General features: G+C 40.6%; 1 protein-coding gene across 2 annotated transcripts in view; it reads right to left on the bottom strand.

Annotated features, from left to right (window-relative positions):
- Positions 1-12,333: 12,333 nt before the first annotated feature.
- The window catches only part of ZBTB16 (zinc finger and BTB domain containing 16), a 149,923-nt gene continuing 143,467 nt past the window's right edge, over positions 12,334-18,789 (bottom strand). For both annotated transcript variants that reach the window (XM_073585291.1, XM_073585290.1), the window contains 2 exons: positions 16,998-17,165; positions 12,334-15,484 (listed from right to left, as the gene is read on the bottom strand). In XM_073585291.1, the coding sequence (XP_073441392.1) occupies positions 15,255-15,484; positions 16,998-17,165 (398 nt within the window). In that variant the 3' untranslated portion in view covers positions 12,334-15,254. The remainder of the gene's footprint in view (positions 15,485-16,997; positions 17,166-18,789) is intronic.

Here is an 18,789-nt window from a genome sequence, read left to right as displayed (position 1 = left end):
GTGGGCGGCATTACTATGATTGGCTGGCCGCCGCCCAGCGTCCTATGAGTCATCATAGCCTGGCACTAAGCCCTGCCGCCGCCATTTTCTGCACATTGCATGCAGAACAAAGCTAGTGTACGGAGAGTGTGAGCAGCTGCTAGGGAGAGTTGTGTTTTTTGGGTCAAATCATCCAGAAATCCTCTGTGAAACCCAAAAGCTCTTTTCAGAGCTGAAAGTATAAGGTCAGGGACTGAGTAGTGACCATTTTCCCAGCTTTTTTTAGGTCACATTTACACCTGCAGGGCAGTTTTTTTGTGCTGTTGCGGTGCTGTGTTCACAGCAAATAGTATGCACGCACGGTACTGCACAACTGTCTTGTGTGGTGTCTGGGCTGCGTATTCTTGCGTTAAGCCTCAGGGCAATTTTTTTCTGCTGCTGCGGCGCTGTTTGTAAAACACAAAGCAGTACTAGGCTGTAGTGCTACCTTCCACAAAACACTAACTGCTCCTTGTTCCCCAATATCTGCATCTGAACATTTGCAACTATGGCTGGCAGAAAAATCCAACATTTCTAAAAAAGCTGTTGTGAAGGGACACGGACGTGGACGTGGGGTCATTGATGCCCAACAAGGCACAGAGTTTGGGAGATCGAAGAAGGTTGATGCATCTAGGTTCCTGGTGAAATTTCCTGGTCTGGACATAAATGGGACATAAGCCAAAAGAACAAGAGCAGATACTGTTTTGGATGGCTGATAAGGCCTCAATAAAATGTTCTAGCAGCACCCAATCATCCATGACAACACAGTCTACTGTCCATACAGATAACGCTGGGTCATCATATTCTCAACCTGTTCCTAGTTCATCACCCGGTCAGGAGTCACAGGAAACCTTTGACCCCAACCTTGGTCACTCTGAGGATCTGTTTGATCAATTTCCTTGCATTGCCTCTGGCCTCTCACCGCACGACACTGAAGAGGAATGTGAGGGGGTATCGTCTGTTGAAGATGGCCAAATATTTGAAACCCCACGTCCAGAAGAAAGTCACTTTCATCCACATGATATACCGGGTGAAGAGGTGGAGGCTGATGGTGATTACACACAGTTGCCATCTGGCCAGTCGCCAATATCAACACGGAAGGAGGATGACATGGACGACAAGGTGGTTGATGATGAGACCACCGGTCCGACCTGGAACATTGGCATGCATAGGCAGTACAGCAGCACAGAGGATGAAGGCGGATACATAGCACCAACAAAGGCACCAAGGGCTACTGGTTTGAGCAGAGTGTGAACTGTGTCAACTGTTGCCAAGAGCAATCCCTCTGTGCCCCAAGTCAAGGCAAGGGTGCGTTCAGCCGCTGTCTGGAAATTTTTTTCCAATAGTCCTTCTGAACCAAATGTTGTCATCTGTAGCATCTGCCATTGGAAGTTGAGCAGAGGCCAGGGCAAAGGCAACCAAAGCACCACCAGTATGCAGAAACACATGGCAGCCAAGCACCCTAGTCGGGCTGAACAACAGGGTACCAAATCAGTGTCTGCGACTGCGGGTCAAACCACTGCCATGTCGCCCGTGATACTCCCTTTCCAATCTGCTGGGCAGGGAGCAGGTGACAATCATACCTTTTGCTCACAAGCTGCGTTTGCACAGACACAGGCCACAACAAGCTCATCCACTTGTTTGTCCCAGATGTATGAAAGGACGCGGAAATACCAAGCCACACACCCACACGCACAAATACTGAACGCGCACATTGCCAAGTTGCTAGCCATGGAGATGTTGCCGTTTAGGCTTGTGGGGACAGAGTCTTTCCGTGATCTTTTGGCTGTGGCTGCCCCACGATACTCGGTTCCCAGCCGGCACTCTTTTTCCCATTGTGCCATCCCCGCGTTACACCAGCACATCTTAAACAATCTAAAGCGTGCTCTCACCAACGCCGTAACCGGGAAGGTCCATCTTACAACAGACATATGGACAAGTACATGTGGCCAGGGATGATACATCTCTGTCACGGCACACTGTCTCAACCTGGTGGAGGGTGGGACAAAGTCTCAGACTGGACCATCAACACATATCCTACCCACGCCACGAATAGCGGGCCCAACCTCTATCAGGGTTTCTGCCTCATCATATATGTCCAGTCTGCCCTCTTCCTCCGCCTCATCATCCTATGCTGAATCCCAAGTTGGGAGCCGTGTTGCAGCGCATCAGCAAAGCGGCAAAACGCTCTGCTGAAGCTGATCTGCTTAGGTGAAACACCACACACTGCAGCAGAGATGTGGCAAGGAGTAAAACAGACCGATCAGTGGCTCTCCCCACTGCAACTCCAACCTGCTCTGGTTGTCTGCGACAATGGGCGTAACCTGGTGGCGGCTTTAAAGCTCGGGAAGCTGGTACACGTGCCATGCAGGGCTCACGTTCTGATCCTGGTGGTGCAGAAATTTCTAAAAACATACCCTTACTTGCCATACCTACTTGAGAAGGTGCGCCGTATTTGCGCCCAGTTCCGCCACTTCTCATCCGCTGTTGCCGGTCTTGCAGTGCTTCAAAAGCAATTTAATTTGCCAAACCACAGACTCATTTGTGACCAACCAACACAGTGGCACTTTCTGAATACCAGCTTAAACATGCCCGTCATACTGAGACTCAGCTAAGACTCATAACTGTCGAGTGGGTGTGGAGCGCTATTTGTGAGGTGCTTGATAACAGAGTACTGCACCAAGCTTGTGAGCGGTGATCAGGCTATTATCAGCGTAACGATCCCTATGTTATGTCTGCTGAAAAAAAAAAAAAAAAAAAAAATCGCTGCAGAATCAAAAAATGGAATCTTTGTGTGCCCAGCAGCTGGGCATGGAGCAAGATTTCACAATGGGTGATCCTACCCAGCCCAGCCAATATAATCAGGTAACATTGGGGAATGAAGATGATGAAAATGAGGAGGGACTTGTTTTTCAGTGGTACCGAGGGGGCACCTCATGTTACAGAGGGGAATCCCAACCCCAGCTTCATGTCTGTCCAGCATGTGTGGGCTGAAGAGGAGGAGGAGAGTCAGTGTGAGGAGAGGATGGGTATTGTTCCTCCATCAGGCGTCACAGAACATTTGCCTCTTGCAGCTTGGCACACTTCATATCTGACCGTCTGTGCCAAGACTCTCGCGTAATCCACATTTTAAATAGCAATCTATACTGGCTGGCCACCTTTCTAGACCCACGGTACAAGGACAAATTTCTTTCGCTACTGTTGCAGTCACCAAGGGGTTTCACAATGGAATCCTTCAAGAAGGCCGTTGTTGATCATTTGATGGCAACAGCACCCTAAGACACCACTGCTAGCAGTGATACCAGCTCTGTACAACAGCATGCATTAATGGGGACAGATACGCCAAGCAGGTCCAAAAGAAGTGGTGGTAAAATGTCCACAAACTGGGCCATCTTCAATAAACTGGCTCATCACCAAGGACTAGCTGGAACAGTAGCAATGTCAAGGAGGGAGAAGTTGAACAAGATGGTCAACGACTAAGTGACCATACCTGCGTCCTTCCTGACGCTTCTGTACCGTTTAATTACTGGGTATCCAAGCTGCATAGTTGGTCCAACCTCGCCTATGCCTTAGTGGTGCTGGCCTGCCCTGCTGCTAGTGTGATGTCAGAGCATGTTTTCAGTGCCGCTGGGGCAATCATCACAGATGCTCGCACACGGTTGACAACAGAGAATGCAGACAGGCCGACTGATAAAATTTAACAAGGACTGGATTTCGCAACAGTATTTAAGCCCTCCAGATGACAGTATCCCAACCTAGTCACCCAACTCTTTTTTTTTTTTTTTTTTAAATTGGTGATCACATCCATCCCTTCCCATACAAGCCCCTTTTCTTCTTACACGTTTTCAAAACCTGCTTCTGACACATGTACCTCATGGTCAATAAGCTAAAAACAATGTTACGCTAATTAATATTTCCCATCGGAGGCACTTGTGATGAGACTGAAACCGTTCTTCTTTCATCAACCATGGTATCATGCCCCTTGTGCTAATTTTTGGAGTCACTATGGCTATGCCTGGACACTGGGCACTGCCACCTCTATGCTAGTTGTCCTAGCTTCATCATAATTGTTTGGCCCTTCAGACCTGTCTTGCTTTCTCCAACTATGATACAGCCCCTTGGGCTAATTTTTGGAGACACTATGGCTATGCCTGGACACTGCCACCTCTATGCTAGTAGTCCTGGCTTTATCATAATTGTTTGGCCCTTCAGACCTGCCTTGCTTCCTTCATCAACCATGATTCAGCCCCTAGGGCTAATGTTTTGAAGACACTATATCTATGCCTACACATTGTGTAGTGGCACAACAAGGACAGTAGTCCAAGCTTTATAATTGTGAATCCCTTGTGATGATGAGTGTCTTCTTCCTGCGTTAACCATAGCACAGCCCCTGGGGCAGATTGCTCTCTTTACACCACTTACACACTTAGCTGTCAGAATATCGCCCTCCATCATCACTCGCTCTTACACAGTTCCAATGATATATCAGAAGTGCCGTAAGTGGCGTACGAGTCCCGCTCTTCCGGGAAAAAACCCACAGGACTTCAAATAGTGTTTGCACATTCTAGTGAGGCAGTGGTGTAAAACAATCGTGCAGCCCCTGACCAGGTGCCCCCATGTTATATACATTTGTTTACAGCATATATTTTTTAACATTTACACATTTTTTAGCCTTTTCCTCAGCCCCCAGACCGCTTTGTAGGGTCCAGCAGACAATTACTCGCATTTTTCCATTGACTATCACTGGACTCGCTATTCGTACCGAATACCAGAGTATTAGGGTATACTCGGTATGAGTATGGCGAGTCTAAATACTTCAGTACTCGCTCATCCCTATATAGGACTAGTCTCATGCCATGTAGTCCACTCCCATTCAGTTCTGACCCTGCCCAACCACTGATTGTGCTTGGGCAGAAACCTAACAATCAGTGGTGTGGATGGAGTTAAGAGTTCAGCATTCAGAGAACTGCTAGAGAAAACAGTGACAATAGAGCGAGAAAGCCAATAAGTGACACATCGCTGTTATCAGGGTTTTAACCCTTACAACATGCTGCTCTCTGGGGAATCTATCATTAGGTTTTTCCTGGTAAAGACTTCTTCTAAAGCAGGGTTCCCCAACTCCAGTCCTCAAGGCCCATCAATAGGTCATGTTTTCAGGATTTCCTTAGTATTGCCCAGGTGATAATTGCATCACCTGTACAATACAAGGGAAATCCAGAAGACATGACCTGTTGGTGGGCCTTGAGGACTGGAGTTGGGGAACCCTGTTCTAAAGGTTAAACTTCAGGAGCACACTGTTCCTCTGCTCCCCGGTTTGCCTGGGGCTGGTTTCTCCTGAAGATTGACAATTTGGACAGCTGGAAGGTTGGGCCGCTGTTCTGATTTTTACACTCTCCGATGAGGCCGCGGCATTGGTGGAGTGCAGGGACATTAAAGCGGTCCTAAACACACACGCTAGCGATCCAGTCTACATGGGATTAGTGACTATAAGCTATATTAAAAGATCTTGTAAGTAGGGATGAGAGGACCCATGGATTTTCAGTGTCAGTTGAACTGTACTCTAAAGTTTGGTTTGGGTACCAGAACTTGACCCCAGACTCGATAGAAGGCAATAGGGACCCAAACTTTGGTGCTGTAAAATGGTCATAAAAAGGGGGTCGCTCGCTCTTTACAGTTTGGGTTCGCTCATCTCTACTTGTAAGTATTGTGTAGGCTTGACCACCACTGCTAGACTGTAGAGGCGGTGGATAATTTAGGCAATGAGTATTAAACAAAAAATTCCCTGTTCTTGAGAACGGAGGATAATAAAGATTAGAATTGCAAAGTTGTTTGTTTTTACAAGTACTTTGTAATTTTAACCATTATTGATGTTAAGACAACCCCTTTTAAGTACAAATGTGATCACGTAAAGAATGAATATCATACTGTATCTATGAAGTCAATTATAACAGCCAAAAATGTGGAATTTATACCAGTCATTGTGTCAACCATACCATGACAAGAGATCAATCTTTCTGCAGAAATAAGACAAATGAGAGGACCAATATGACAATGGAATTAACTTTATTCTAACTGCAGATTTAAGGTATACAACCAAACATTTGCTATTTTTTGTTTTTATTTTTTAATGAGACTTATAAATAAAAATACAAAAAATGTTCACTACAAAAAAATTTATTTTACTGTTAGTAAGATGTAAAAAATATTTTCTTTGCTATACAAGGCACAAACTTCACTTAGTGACAATGTAGAGAGAAAAAAAATCCTGCAGCATTTTATTCAAATTTTTTTTCTCCGGCAAACGGGAAAAAAAACGAAACAAAAAAACAAAAAAAAAAAACAAACGAAGGAGAGAATGAGAAACACTGTAGTTACGAAGAGATGCTTGTCTACACAGCATGGATAGAGAAAGTGGCACAGAGAGGGAAAGAGTAATGTAGCTATGCCCTCTGGAGATTACTGCGTCTGCTCAGCGAAACAATAAAAAAAAGGGAAAAAAACCTCTTGCAAATAGGTTAACAAAAGCAACATTTACAAAAGCAGAAGCTCAATAAGGTAGAATCTCTTATGTGTAAATAAAAGTGTTAAATGAAATCTTCACATTTGCAATGCACTCTGCATCATATGAAAAAGCTATAATAGCACAATTAAAAGAAATTTTTTTTTATATATATTACCAATGTGATGGCTGGATGATCAATCTCCCCAAGTCATTCTGACACTATAGCCTCCATCCAACTAGTAATGATAGATGCCTTACAATTCAATTTGAGATTAAAGATTAGCAGGACACTGATCCAAATGTCATGTAGGTAGTCCGTGGCCTCTGGACTTGAGGACTGTGTACCACCTCCTGCTTGGCGGCATTTTAAGCACTGGTTGTACATTCCATCTAAAGCAATGTTGCAGCATGGTATGCACATGACGTTGCGTTGGCAGTTGAGAAAGGGTTCACAGGGCACTGGTCTGGTGGCCGTGAACTACTGATACCCATTGGACCAGGGTCTTGCAAATGTATCTGCTCAACTTTACTTTAACCTAAAGTAATTTCTATTGAGCATATTCCATGGATCGGGTCTGTGGCCTCTGGATTCAAGCCATGTGAACCTCCTCTTAACTGGTGCCATTTTCGACACGGCTTGAACAAAACGCCCAGAAAATTTTTGGAGCATGGTGAGCACATGACATGCTATCGACAGTTGGGAGAGGGTTCCCAGGGCTCTGGTCTGGCATCCATGGACTACTGATGTAGCCATTGGATCAGGGTCTTGCAAATCTTTTACTCAACTTTAACCTAAAGCAATATCCATTGAGGACATTCCAAAATAGGTTTGACTCAATCATTTAAATTTTGGCATGGATTCCCCAAAAAAGGCCAAAGCTTTTCATGATCCATGGTCCATGTTTGTCATAACCTTCCCCCAACCACCCTAAAAAAAAAATCAAACGCAAAAAGCAATTTTGTCAAATATCGAAGTGTTGGAACCCAGTGCTAATTATCAAGGCTGTCTTGTTCAATGTTAATAGCCTCAGAATAAAGCTAGTGGTGGGAGGAGGACATAATTTTTCAAGACTAGGAACTGATCAATTTTTATTAGCATATACTTTCTTGGTTCCCCCAACAGAACATATGTATGTAAAAATTATATATAGATTGGAGGGGGAAGAAGTCATAAAAACAAAACATTACAAACTTCATGATATATGTGCATAGTTGTACAGTGAATGTATATATTTCCCACAGATGACAGACAGTGGGATTACAATGCTATAGGACTGTTTAATAGAGTCCTGTGTCTGTAATTAGCTAGTGGTGGTTCCTATGTTGCTGCTAAAAAACAAATCGGAGAAAGTTGTGGTTGTATTCTCCGGGGTCATAACATCTGGTAGGGCTTACTCCTACAAGTTGCAGCTAAGAGTCAACACAGCCAAGCATGGGTTAATGGACACCACAGAGAAAGCAAAAGTTTATATCATGTAAGACCAAATGGGGAGGATAGTAATAAAGTCATACACTCTATAAAATATGATGCATGTATAACATTATTGCAATAACTCAACCGCAAAGAATGAATATCGGCATTAATAGGTCTAATGAAAGCAACCATTTTCCAAATTCCATTTGTGCTACCAACTAAAACGCCAAGATTACGACACAGCGACAATCAGGCTGAAATGTAATAATTCACCACCTTATATGAGCCTCTGTTTTGGTAAACCTAAAAAAAAAGCAAAAAAAAAAAAAAAAACCAAACCATAAAACTAAACTTAAAAAAGAGGAAAAAATAAAAAGAAAGAAAAGAAAGTATTTTAGGCAACGTAACCAGTGGGCACCCAATAAACTTAGGCAAAGGGTGCTGAGGTAGACTTAATGTTTAATCACTTTGATGCTTGAAGGGGGGGGGGGGGTCTGTCAAAAACATTGCCAAACCCACTGGCAAAAAAAATGGTTAATATCCATTCATAAACACTATATTCCATTTTATTTAATATTAGCATTATTATTATTATTTTTTTTATAATTTCTTGTTTCTATTAACTTTTGACAGCTGTTGCGGCTGGCACTTGTGCTGTTACAATGTGGAGGCTAGCTGAACACAAAATAAAGTAACAAAAACAGAGGAAACACAAAACAAAAAAAAAAAAAAATAAATAAAATTAAAATGAAAAAAGAAAAACTGGAGGGGGGGGGGATAAAAAAAAAAAAAAAAAGGAAGCCACGATTTGCTAGGTCCCCTCAGGGCTGTTGGTCCGTAATGCTACAATATTTGTACACATAAATATATGAACAGATAACTTTGCTTTTTTATCCAGGCCTTTTACAAAAGCACATGCAAAAAACACAACATGAGAAGTAACAACAAGAACACCGGAACAGGCTGACTGTTTTGGAAATTGATTCAGGAGTGACTGTATGGATAATGGGCACTGGAGTCTATGGAAGAACTGGTCAAGAGACGCTCGTTCCCCCATATTCTTTTGACCGGATTTGGGGGGCTGTGTTCAAGTATCGAGTGGTGATCGTAAAACAAAAGCATGACTCTTGCAATCAATGCGGTTAGAAGACAGTCGATGGGAGTCTTTGATACTCTTCCTGTTTATAAACTCATTTCCTTTCTGTGTACTGCACTAACCTCAACTTCGAAGAGGTCTACGTACGGAAGTTGAACACTTAGGACCCATCTGGCTTTTAGTTTTTTTTTTTTTTATATATTTTTGAAACACTAAACAATGTGTCAGATTTTCTAAAATATTTTACTTCCCAAAAACAAGCCAAAATTTTTTTTTTGCAAAATTTTGGTGCAAAAAGTTTCTCAACTATCGTATTTTTTTTTTTTAGCTTTGACAATAGTTAAATTAAATATTCCAATGCACAAATCAAAGTGTCATTAAGTAAGAATGTTTTCAAAGTTTAGGACTTTGGGATCAGCAGATTCGTTTTGTGACAAAGTTTTAAAACTTTTTTTTTTTTTTTTTTTTTTTAAATTGGCCAAGGACAAAAAAAAAAAAAAAAAAGGACCGGAAACTGGAAATATTAGTAGAACAGCCACTTCTGATTTTCCATCCAAAACATGCTGTCACTGTCAGAACAATTGTGATAAACTGCAGCAGATATTCTTTTTTACATTTTTTCTTTTAGAATGAATACATATAGGTTTGGTAGCTGGACACAGTTTTCCTGCATTTATCTTTAAGATTTTTTTTCTATTTGTTTTTCCTTAAAAATTCATAGGCACAAAGAATTAAAGAAGCAGTCTCTGACAATATAGCTGGCAAAAAAAAAGGGTCAAGTGAACATGGCAGAAATATTATGTGTTCATGTATTATGGATGAAGGCATGAACTCCTGAACACATCTCTGCACCTTTTGAGCAATGTTACAAAAAAGAAAGTATTTTTCCAGAATATTTTTTAAATCCGTTTAATCTGTCACTATTGGAGCAGGTATGTTGCTTTCATTTTTTATCAAAGTTATTTTTTTTTTTTTTTTCCAAAGCAAAAATTCTACATGCATCTGCACTTGAAAACTTAAAAATCTGAAATTACACTGGGCTTCTTAAGATTGCAATGCCATTGTTACGCAGTTAGTTATATAATCATATTTCTTGATTACATTTTTTTTTTCAATTTGTTTTTATAAATACGATATATTACAAATTGGGTTTCATTTATTGGAGACTGCAATTTACACCGTAATGAACAGGTGTAAGATTTCTACAAAAAAATTCTTGCACGGTAATTGATAAAAGAACATTTTTTGCACAGTAATATAATTTTTTATTTGCAGAGCAATTGTCTTTTTTAAAAAAAAAAAAAAAAAAAAACACTTAATATACAGTATTATATATATATATATATATATATATATATATATATATATATATATATATATATATATATATATATATATATATATATATACACATACATACATACAAGTGCCTACAAGTAGTATTCAACCCCCTGCAGATTTAGCAGGTTTACACATTGGGAATTAACTTGGCATTGTGACATTTGGACTGTAGATCAGCCTGGAAGTGTGAAATGCACTGCAGCAAAAAAGAATGTTATTTCTTTGTTTAATTTTTTTTTAAATTGTGAAAAGTTTATTCAGAGGGTCATTTATTATTCAACCCCTCAAACCACCAGAATTCTGTTTGGTTCCCCTAAAGTATTAAGAAGTATTTCAGGCACAAAGAACAATGAGCTTCACATGTTTGGATTAATTATCTCTTTTTCCAGCCTTTTCTGACTATTTAAGACCCTCCCCAAACTTGTGAACAGCACTCATACATGGTCAACATGGGAAAGACAAAGGAGCATTCCAAGGCCATCAGAGACAAGATCGTGGAGGGTCACAAGGCTGGCAAGGGGTACAAAACCCTTTCCAAGGAGTTGGGCCTACCTGTATCCACTGTTGGGAGCATCATCCGGAAGTGGAAGGCTTATGGAACTACTGTTAGCCTTCCACAGCCTGGACAGCCTTTGAAAGTTTCCTCCCGTGCCGAGGCCAGGCTTGTCCGAAGAGTCAAGGCTAACCCAAGGACAACAAGGAAGGAGCTCCGGGAAGATCTCATGGCAGTGGGGACATTGGTTTCAGTCAATACCATAAGTAACGTACTCCACCGCAATGGTCTCCATTCCAGACGAGCCCGTAAGGTACCTTTACTTTCAAAGCGTCATGTCAAGGCTCGTCTACAGTTTGCTCATGATCACTTGGAGGACTCTGAGACAGACTGGTTCAAGGTTCTCTGGTCTGATGAGACCAAGATCGAGATCTTTGGTGCCAACCACACACGTGACGTTTGGAGACTGGATGGCACTGCATACGACCCCAAGAATACCATCCCTACAGTCAAGCATGGTGGTGGCAGCATCATGCTGTGGGGCTGTTTCTCAGCCAAGGGGCCTGGCCATCTGGTCCGCATCCATGGGAAGATGGATAGCACGGCCTACCTGGAGATTTTGGCCAAGAACCTCCGCTCCTCCATCAAGGATCTTAAGATGGGTCGTCATTTCATCTTCCAACAAGACAACGACCCAAAGCACACAGACAAGAAAACCAAGGCCTGGTTCAAGAGGCAAAAAATCAAGGTGTTGGAGTGGCCTAGTCAGTCTCCTGACCTTAACCCAATTGAAAACTTGTGGAAGGAGCTCAAGATTAAAGTCCACATGAGACACCCAAAGAACCTAGATAACTTGGAGAAGATCTGCATGGAGGAGTGGGCCAAGATAACTCCAGAGACCTGTGCCGGCCTGATCAGGTCTTATAAAAGACGATTATTAGCTGTAATTGCAAACAAGGGTTATTCCACAAAAAATTAAACCTAGGGGTTGAATAATAATTGACCCACACTTTTATGTTTAAAATTTATTAAAATTTAACTGAGCAACATAACTTTTTGGTTTGTAAGATTTATGCATCTGTTAATAAATCCTGCTCTTGTGTGAAGTTTGAAGGCTCTAACTTATTTGCATCTTATCAAACCTGCTAAATCTGCAGGGGGTTGAATACTACTTGTAGGCACTGTATGTATAGATATATATATATATATATATATATATATCTCTATATATATATAGATATATATATATATATATATATATATATATATATATATATTATACACACACACACTCACACAACTTTTAAAGCCAATTACTGTGCAAAAATATATTATGCATATTTAATCTTTTTTGCACACACTATATATATATATATATATATATATATATATATATATATATATATATATATATATATATATATATATTTTTTTTTTTTTTTTTTTATTTTTTTTTTAAATGCCAGATCTTGTGCAAGCTTTGTTTGCAGAAATTTTATGACAGTTTATTATGGCGCAAGTTATATACAGTCTTCTATAAATTGATAATTGAAAAACAATAATATAATATTGCAACATCAGGCTCAAACACACAAGTTGCAAAAAGTTCATCGTTTTTTTTTTTTTTGCAGTATTCTCAAAAGAATTTGACCTCCAGGAAAAGCTTTCCATTATACATTTTACATCAGATTCCAAAATAAAAGAAAAGTGGGCAAACAGGACTGTGCCACAACTAGACCATGTATCTGGCCCCAAGGGTAATAAAAAAAAAAAAGTAAAAAAATATAAAGTTTTGCATGTCAGCTATGATAAGTATTTGTCAGGGTCCTGTGCGGGAAAACTGTATGCTTACATTCCAATGCCAGCAAGAAGCAGAGTGACTGAATAAGCACAATACTGTATGACTTTCAATACAATTTTAACACACATGGTCCAGCTCGACCATACGCGTATTACATACACACACATACGCACATACACACAAAGTCTGATTCACATTACAAAAAAAAATATATATAGATATACAGAATATGTAGGCCCAAAACTGACAAAAAGACTAACAAATATTACAAAAATATCACAATTCTGTGTATATTTGCCCTTCCCCCTAACAATATTCCAGGTTTGTTTGTTTTTTGTGAAGTTTCAGGAGGAGAAAATTCAGAGCATACTGCTTAGGGAGGGAGTAGGAAAGAAGAAAAAAAAAAAAAAAAAAAGTTTGGAGTTTGTCTTTGTGGAACAACAACTTATTATAATCCCTTTTCTGGAGTCTGGTGAGGAAACCGTAAAAACACTACATTTCTGCCTTGAATATTTTGGCTGGCTAACATCTTTTTAAACACGAGTCTGCATTGATACGTAATGTGAAAAATATATATTTATATCTGCCAACAGAGTTAATACTTTCATCACCTTCACATTATGATTATAAAAAAAACAAAAAAAACAAAAGAACAAAAAAAACACATCTAAACTTCTATTCACAAATTCAAGTTTAAACCACAGATCCTTCAGTCACCCTCCCCTACTTCTGAGAGCTACAATAAAAAAGTCTCTAATGCAGGGAGCCATTTTTATTTTTAACCATCCAAAAATGGCAGAAGACAACAGCAGTATCCTAGCCCCTTCATACAACCAAGGGGTAAAAAAACAAAACAAAAGAAAACGTGGCCCCTTTGAAGTAAAAAGGTCAATATTTCTCCTCTGTTATTCCCCATTTTCCCAAGTAAGGCTACCTACAAATTAATCCCCTACACCTCTTATATTTATATAAATGCAGCTTAAATCACAAAAAATGAGATGAAAAATAAATGATTTCATTAAGCGTAAAATAAGATTAACATGGAACAGCATAGAAAGATAAAAAAAATAAAAATAAATGAACATAATATAATTAACCCATCTGCTGTCAGAGAGACCTAAAACGCGTTGTAGGGGTCTCTTCTGGCAATAGGTTAAGAGGTAGCTTTCATGAGTAAAAAAAAAAAAAAATAAAATAAGAAGCCCAAGCGCAATGCAAAAGGGCAAGTCAACCCTAGATTTAATACCATATTTGGTACAAAAAAAAAAAATAACAGTTCAAAGAAGGGACATTGTCATTTAGCCCATTCTTAATTTGGCACATTTCTCCTACAATGTGTCAAAAAAAAAAATGCCAAAAATTAGGCATTACTAAATATGAGGTCATCAAAAAAAAAAATAAATTCAAGTACAATGTGCTAAACATAAGAACAAAATTAAAAACAATCAGAATATATACAAAGAAGCAGCCCCCTATTATTTCATTGGCTTCTGAAAAAAACAGAACGATGAGTCACAAGAGGATGTTGGGAATTCAATTTGTTTTGTTTTTTTTTGTTTTGGAGAAATGGGAAACACACAAACGAACCAAACACATCCATTTATAATAGTGGCTCTAAGGGTGAAAGGTTTGGTCTGGTTGGTATCAACTCAGAAGCAAAAATAACTGTTTTCAGACCATATGACATTTATGCCAATATCATATTTTATTTTTTTGTCGTCGTTTGGTCAACCCTTGCTGCCAGGATTACCAGTCACAGCCAAGTCAATGGAACTGCCCATTTAACGATGAAGAATAAGTACCGTACTTTTCAAAGTGCTCGGCTTAAAGAAAAAAAAAAAAAAAAAAAAAACCCTTCCGGGCCATTATGGAAAGTCATCACATTTCCATCAATGGTGGATAGATCTAAAGAAGATTGGAAAGTCAACTAATGAAACATACAACGTATTTACGTCCAAAACTGAACTAAGTGGATGGAGGGGAAGCTTAAATAGGAAGCTCTAACTCCCTTCAGTGCTACAAGGGGAATACCATGTGGTATTACAGTTTATGCTCCACATTAGAGCACATTTATATTTATCCAGTTTATCTGGTTTGGTCACTATTCTCAATCCAAGAGAGAATCTAGATAAGGCCATGTCTGATCTTGTGTTAAAATGACGAAATGTTACGCGACAAACTCAAAAACAATTTTGAATAAGTGAAAATTTTTGAAAAAAAAAAAAAAGGAAAGAAACCATACTGGATTAGTAATTGATCTGTCGAGTTAAACATTTCACTTTCAATTTGTTAATCTGGAAAAAAAAATACCGTAATAACAAATCAAACATTGAAAGATCTTTCTCGTAACTCATGGTCTAAAGAAGGTGGTAAAACTCAAATGTAGGGGAAAAACACAGCAAAACTCTTGAAAAGAACTTTAAGCCTTCCACACACACAAAAAAGCCAAATAAGGATGGATGTGTTTGATTTTTTTGCTTTTTAGGTGGATTTTATTTTTATTTTTTTCTAGAGGTTTGTATTGCTCGGCCTTCCCAATTATCACTTTTGAAAACGCCTCCCTTACAAATATTTAGAGTTTTCTCCCCATTAAACATAGCACAAATACAAGTAGGTCTTTTCGATTCTCCAGTCAGCAGGGATGTCCTCTGGTTTGTGGCTCTTCATGTGCTTCTGCATGGCAGATAGACTGGGACAGTATTCCAAGCAGATGGTACACTGGTAAGGAGAGGCTCCATTGTGGGTTCGGAGATGTTTGATCATGGCAGAATAATCTCGTGAGCGCTGGTGGCAGAGTTTGCACTCAAATGGTTTTTCACCTATTAAAAGATAAAAATACAGGCGTATGTTAAGAAAACAGTAAAAAATAAAGCAAGTGTCAATAGAAAGTAATTTCTTGTTTAAATCAGGTTTTTATATCGAAAAGTATTTTTTTGCTTTTTTTTATCATTTATTCTTTCAATTTTTCATTTCACTAATTAAAAAAAAAAAAAACAAACTTAAATTTTTCACAGTCGACTCCAGGCCTAAGCCTAGACTTTAACTTCCTGGTCTGTACAGATATGTTTTCAATAGTTTCATTATCATCACATTCAGGCGGAGAAGCAAAAGACATCTCACATTCAGACTGAGCGGCAGAAGACATCCACTATATATGCAGAAGATAACACAAGAGTCACAGGAGATCCACTATTCATAATAGGTGATGTCACATTTGTTATTGTACAGGAGGAGAAAGAGGTGAGATGTGAAAACACAGGTTCCACCATTCACAACAGTTAGCTACTGTATATAGAGGTGTTATCAGTAGTGATGAGCGAGTATACTCGTTGCTCGGGTTTCCCCGAGCATGCTTGGGTGATCTCCGAGTATTTTGGCATGCTCGAAGATTTAGTTTGTGTCACCGCAGCTGCATGATTTGTAGCTGCTAGACAGGCTGAATACATGTGAGGAATGCCTGTTTGTTATGAAATCCCCTCATGTATTCAGGCTGTTTAGCAGCAGTAAATCATGCAGCTGAGGAGACAAACTAGATCTCCAAGCACGCCAAAATACTCGGAGACCACCCAAGCATGCTAGGGAAACCTGAGTAACGAGCATACTCGCTCATCACTAGTTATTGTCAGTCATTGTACAGGGGGGGGGGGTGAGCTGTGACATCACCTATAGTGTTCGGTAGATCCGGTGTTATCTATTGTGTACAGAGGTGCCATTCATTATTGTACAAGAGAGAAAGAAGGGGAGCCAGTATCTCTATACTGTGCAGTAGATCAGTCAATTCACCATTCACAGTATGTGAGGTCACAACTCACCTCCTCCTGTATGATGACAGGTAACACCTTTATATGCAGCAGAAAACAAAGCATCCACCATTTACAACAGGTGATATCACAGCTCCGCTCCTGCTCCATCTTGCATAACATTTGACCAGATTATAGCATTCCTTGCTTATACTTCTATACAAATGAATGGGGTCTAATGTCCAGTAAGAAGATGTAGTTGAACTTGAATATTAAGCCCAGAAGCCAGTGTAAAATTTGCAAGATTTGTGTCCCGGGTTTCTCTTAAATAAATATATAACCAACCCACCCTAAGACCGTGACCTACCACAGGGTGGAAGCCCAAACAGAAAAATTATGCAGGATACGAGTAAATAAATACAAAATCAAAAATTTATTTTTTCCGTGCATACATTTTATCTATTTTTGCAATTTGTGTCCTGTGCACTTCTTGAATGTAAACAATTGAACCTTTCCCAATTACAAATTGCCCCAAATATCAAACAAATTGCTTTATACTCTTTGCGTATTGAATGACCTTCCAAAATGTTACCTGTATGAACTCTGTAATGTGTTTCCAGTTGGTGCTTCAGACTGAATTTCTTTCCACAACCGTTACACTCGTACGGTTTTTCTCCCGTGTGAATACGCTTGTGACCCTTCAGCGTACTTTCATCCCGGAAACAGCTTCCACAGAACTCGCATTCATATGGATGGTCACCTAAAGATACAAGATGGTTACATTTACATATTCTCAACAGCAGGACAGGATTTAAGCCAATATATTGGTGATTGACACGCTTCTCACAAGCTCAGACACTGTTTACACCGCACAGCCTATAACTTTTTTCTTTTCTTAAAATTTACTGATAAACCTGCAGTGTATATTTTCTGTTACCCAATATACTAGTACTATACACATGTATAATATCCATGTGTCGCTAAATAGTGTTCTCATTATCCAGCCCAGTTAAGTCTTTTCAAAGGGCCCAGCTAAAAGTGTTGTCCGTCTTTCAAAAAAAAACATTTCCCTATATGCACACTTCGTTATAAAAAACAAAAATTGTGCTTGACCCATCCGCCATTGGTCCAGTGCTGTGCCTTTACTACAGCTTTGGTCTCCTTTATTTGGCTGCAACGGTGACGTCTCATTGACAGTCTTGTAGCCAATCACTGAGCTCAAGGACTGAGCAGTTTGTGCCATCTACATAAGTATAAGGAGGAAGACCGGGCTGCAGGTACTTGCGTGATGCCGGGTCCGGAGCGGTCAGGGCGGCAGCCAGTGTTGCCGGGGAAAAGAATGGTGAACTGGACCCCTGACCCGATGAGAGAGGGCATGGCGAGCAAGGAGAGGAGAGAACCGGAAGCGCAGGAAGACTCAGAAGTTTCCCGCCAGCAGAGAGTGAAGGAAGGGGTCCGCTACTGTGGCGCCCCTGAGGGTCAAGTCGCCACAGAGGTACTGCACCTCACCCAGAGGTGTGGTATCCCACAACAAGGTAAGGTGAGTGCACCCGACCAGATTCCAACACCCACATCCCCTAGCCTAGATCGCATTCTTCAGGCTGCCACTAGCAAGCCGACAGCTTTGGTTACTTTATGGACCATCGCCCCTACCACAGTTACTTCGACTGAAAAGGTGCTATATAGAATCACAGAAATGGTGAGGTGCTGTCTGAACAGGATTTGCAGCTGCTGGCCCAGAATGATAACTGAAGTGCTGGAGTGGAAGGAAGGAGTTTAATCAGCAAATTGTTTGGTAAAGGCCAGGAAAGGTACATACTGACAGGGAAAGTTGCATTTCATCTTATCTGGAAGTTGGCTGGACCCCTCACCTGGAGAAAACAGCATTGAAACGGGCATCTGTGCACACCAGAACTGTGAGTAAAGCCCATTGAACTACCTGCAATTGTGTCTTCCACGTTCTTTCCGCGCCTCACACCCAGCTCTGCTACATGCTCCACTCCTCACTATCTACCAACTCACTTCATCTGCCCTGGGACTTCAGCTCTACCTGTGGAGAGCTTCTACATCTCACCTGGACCACAACATCTGTCCCAGAGAAGCAACACTGCAGCGCTGGTCAATCTGGAAACCACAGGTGGCGTCACGAATCACATCATAACCTTTATCCCCATCCAATTGTACCCCTTTTACATGACCACCTGAGGCCACGGACCAGGTCACTGCCAGTGTGACATTTCCCATTGAAGTTATCGGGCCCGGTGCCGAGTATCCCACGGTCTCTGGGGCGAGTCACTACGCTCTGCAGTCAGAGAGGGAACGCGGAGCTGAGACTCGTCAGGGCTTACGTGAAGGCCCAGCAGGAACTGGGAGCACGCAGAGCG

This window comes from Dendrobates tinctorius, unplaced genomic scaffold (assembly GCF_039654945.1).
Source record: "Dendrobates tinctorius isolate UK_male_01 unplaced genomic scaffold, ASM3965494v1 ptg000086l, whole genome shotgun sequence".
Taxonomy (NCBI): Eukaryota; Metazoa; Chordata; class Amphibia; order Anura; family Dendrobatidae; genus Dendrobates; species Dendrobates tinctorius.
The sequence above is the reverse complement of the archived record's forward strand: the minus strand, read 5'-3'. Positions and strand labels throughout refer to the sequence as shown.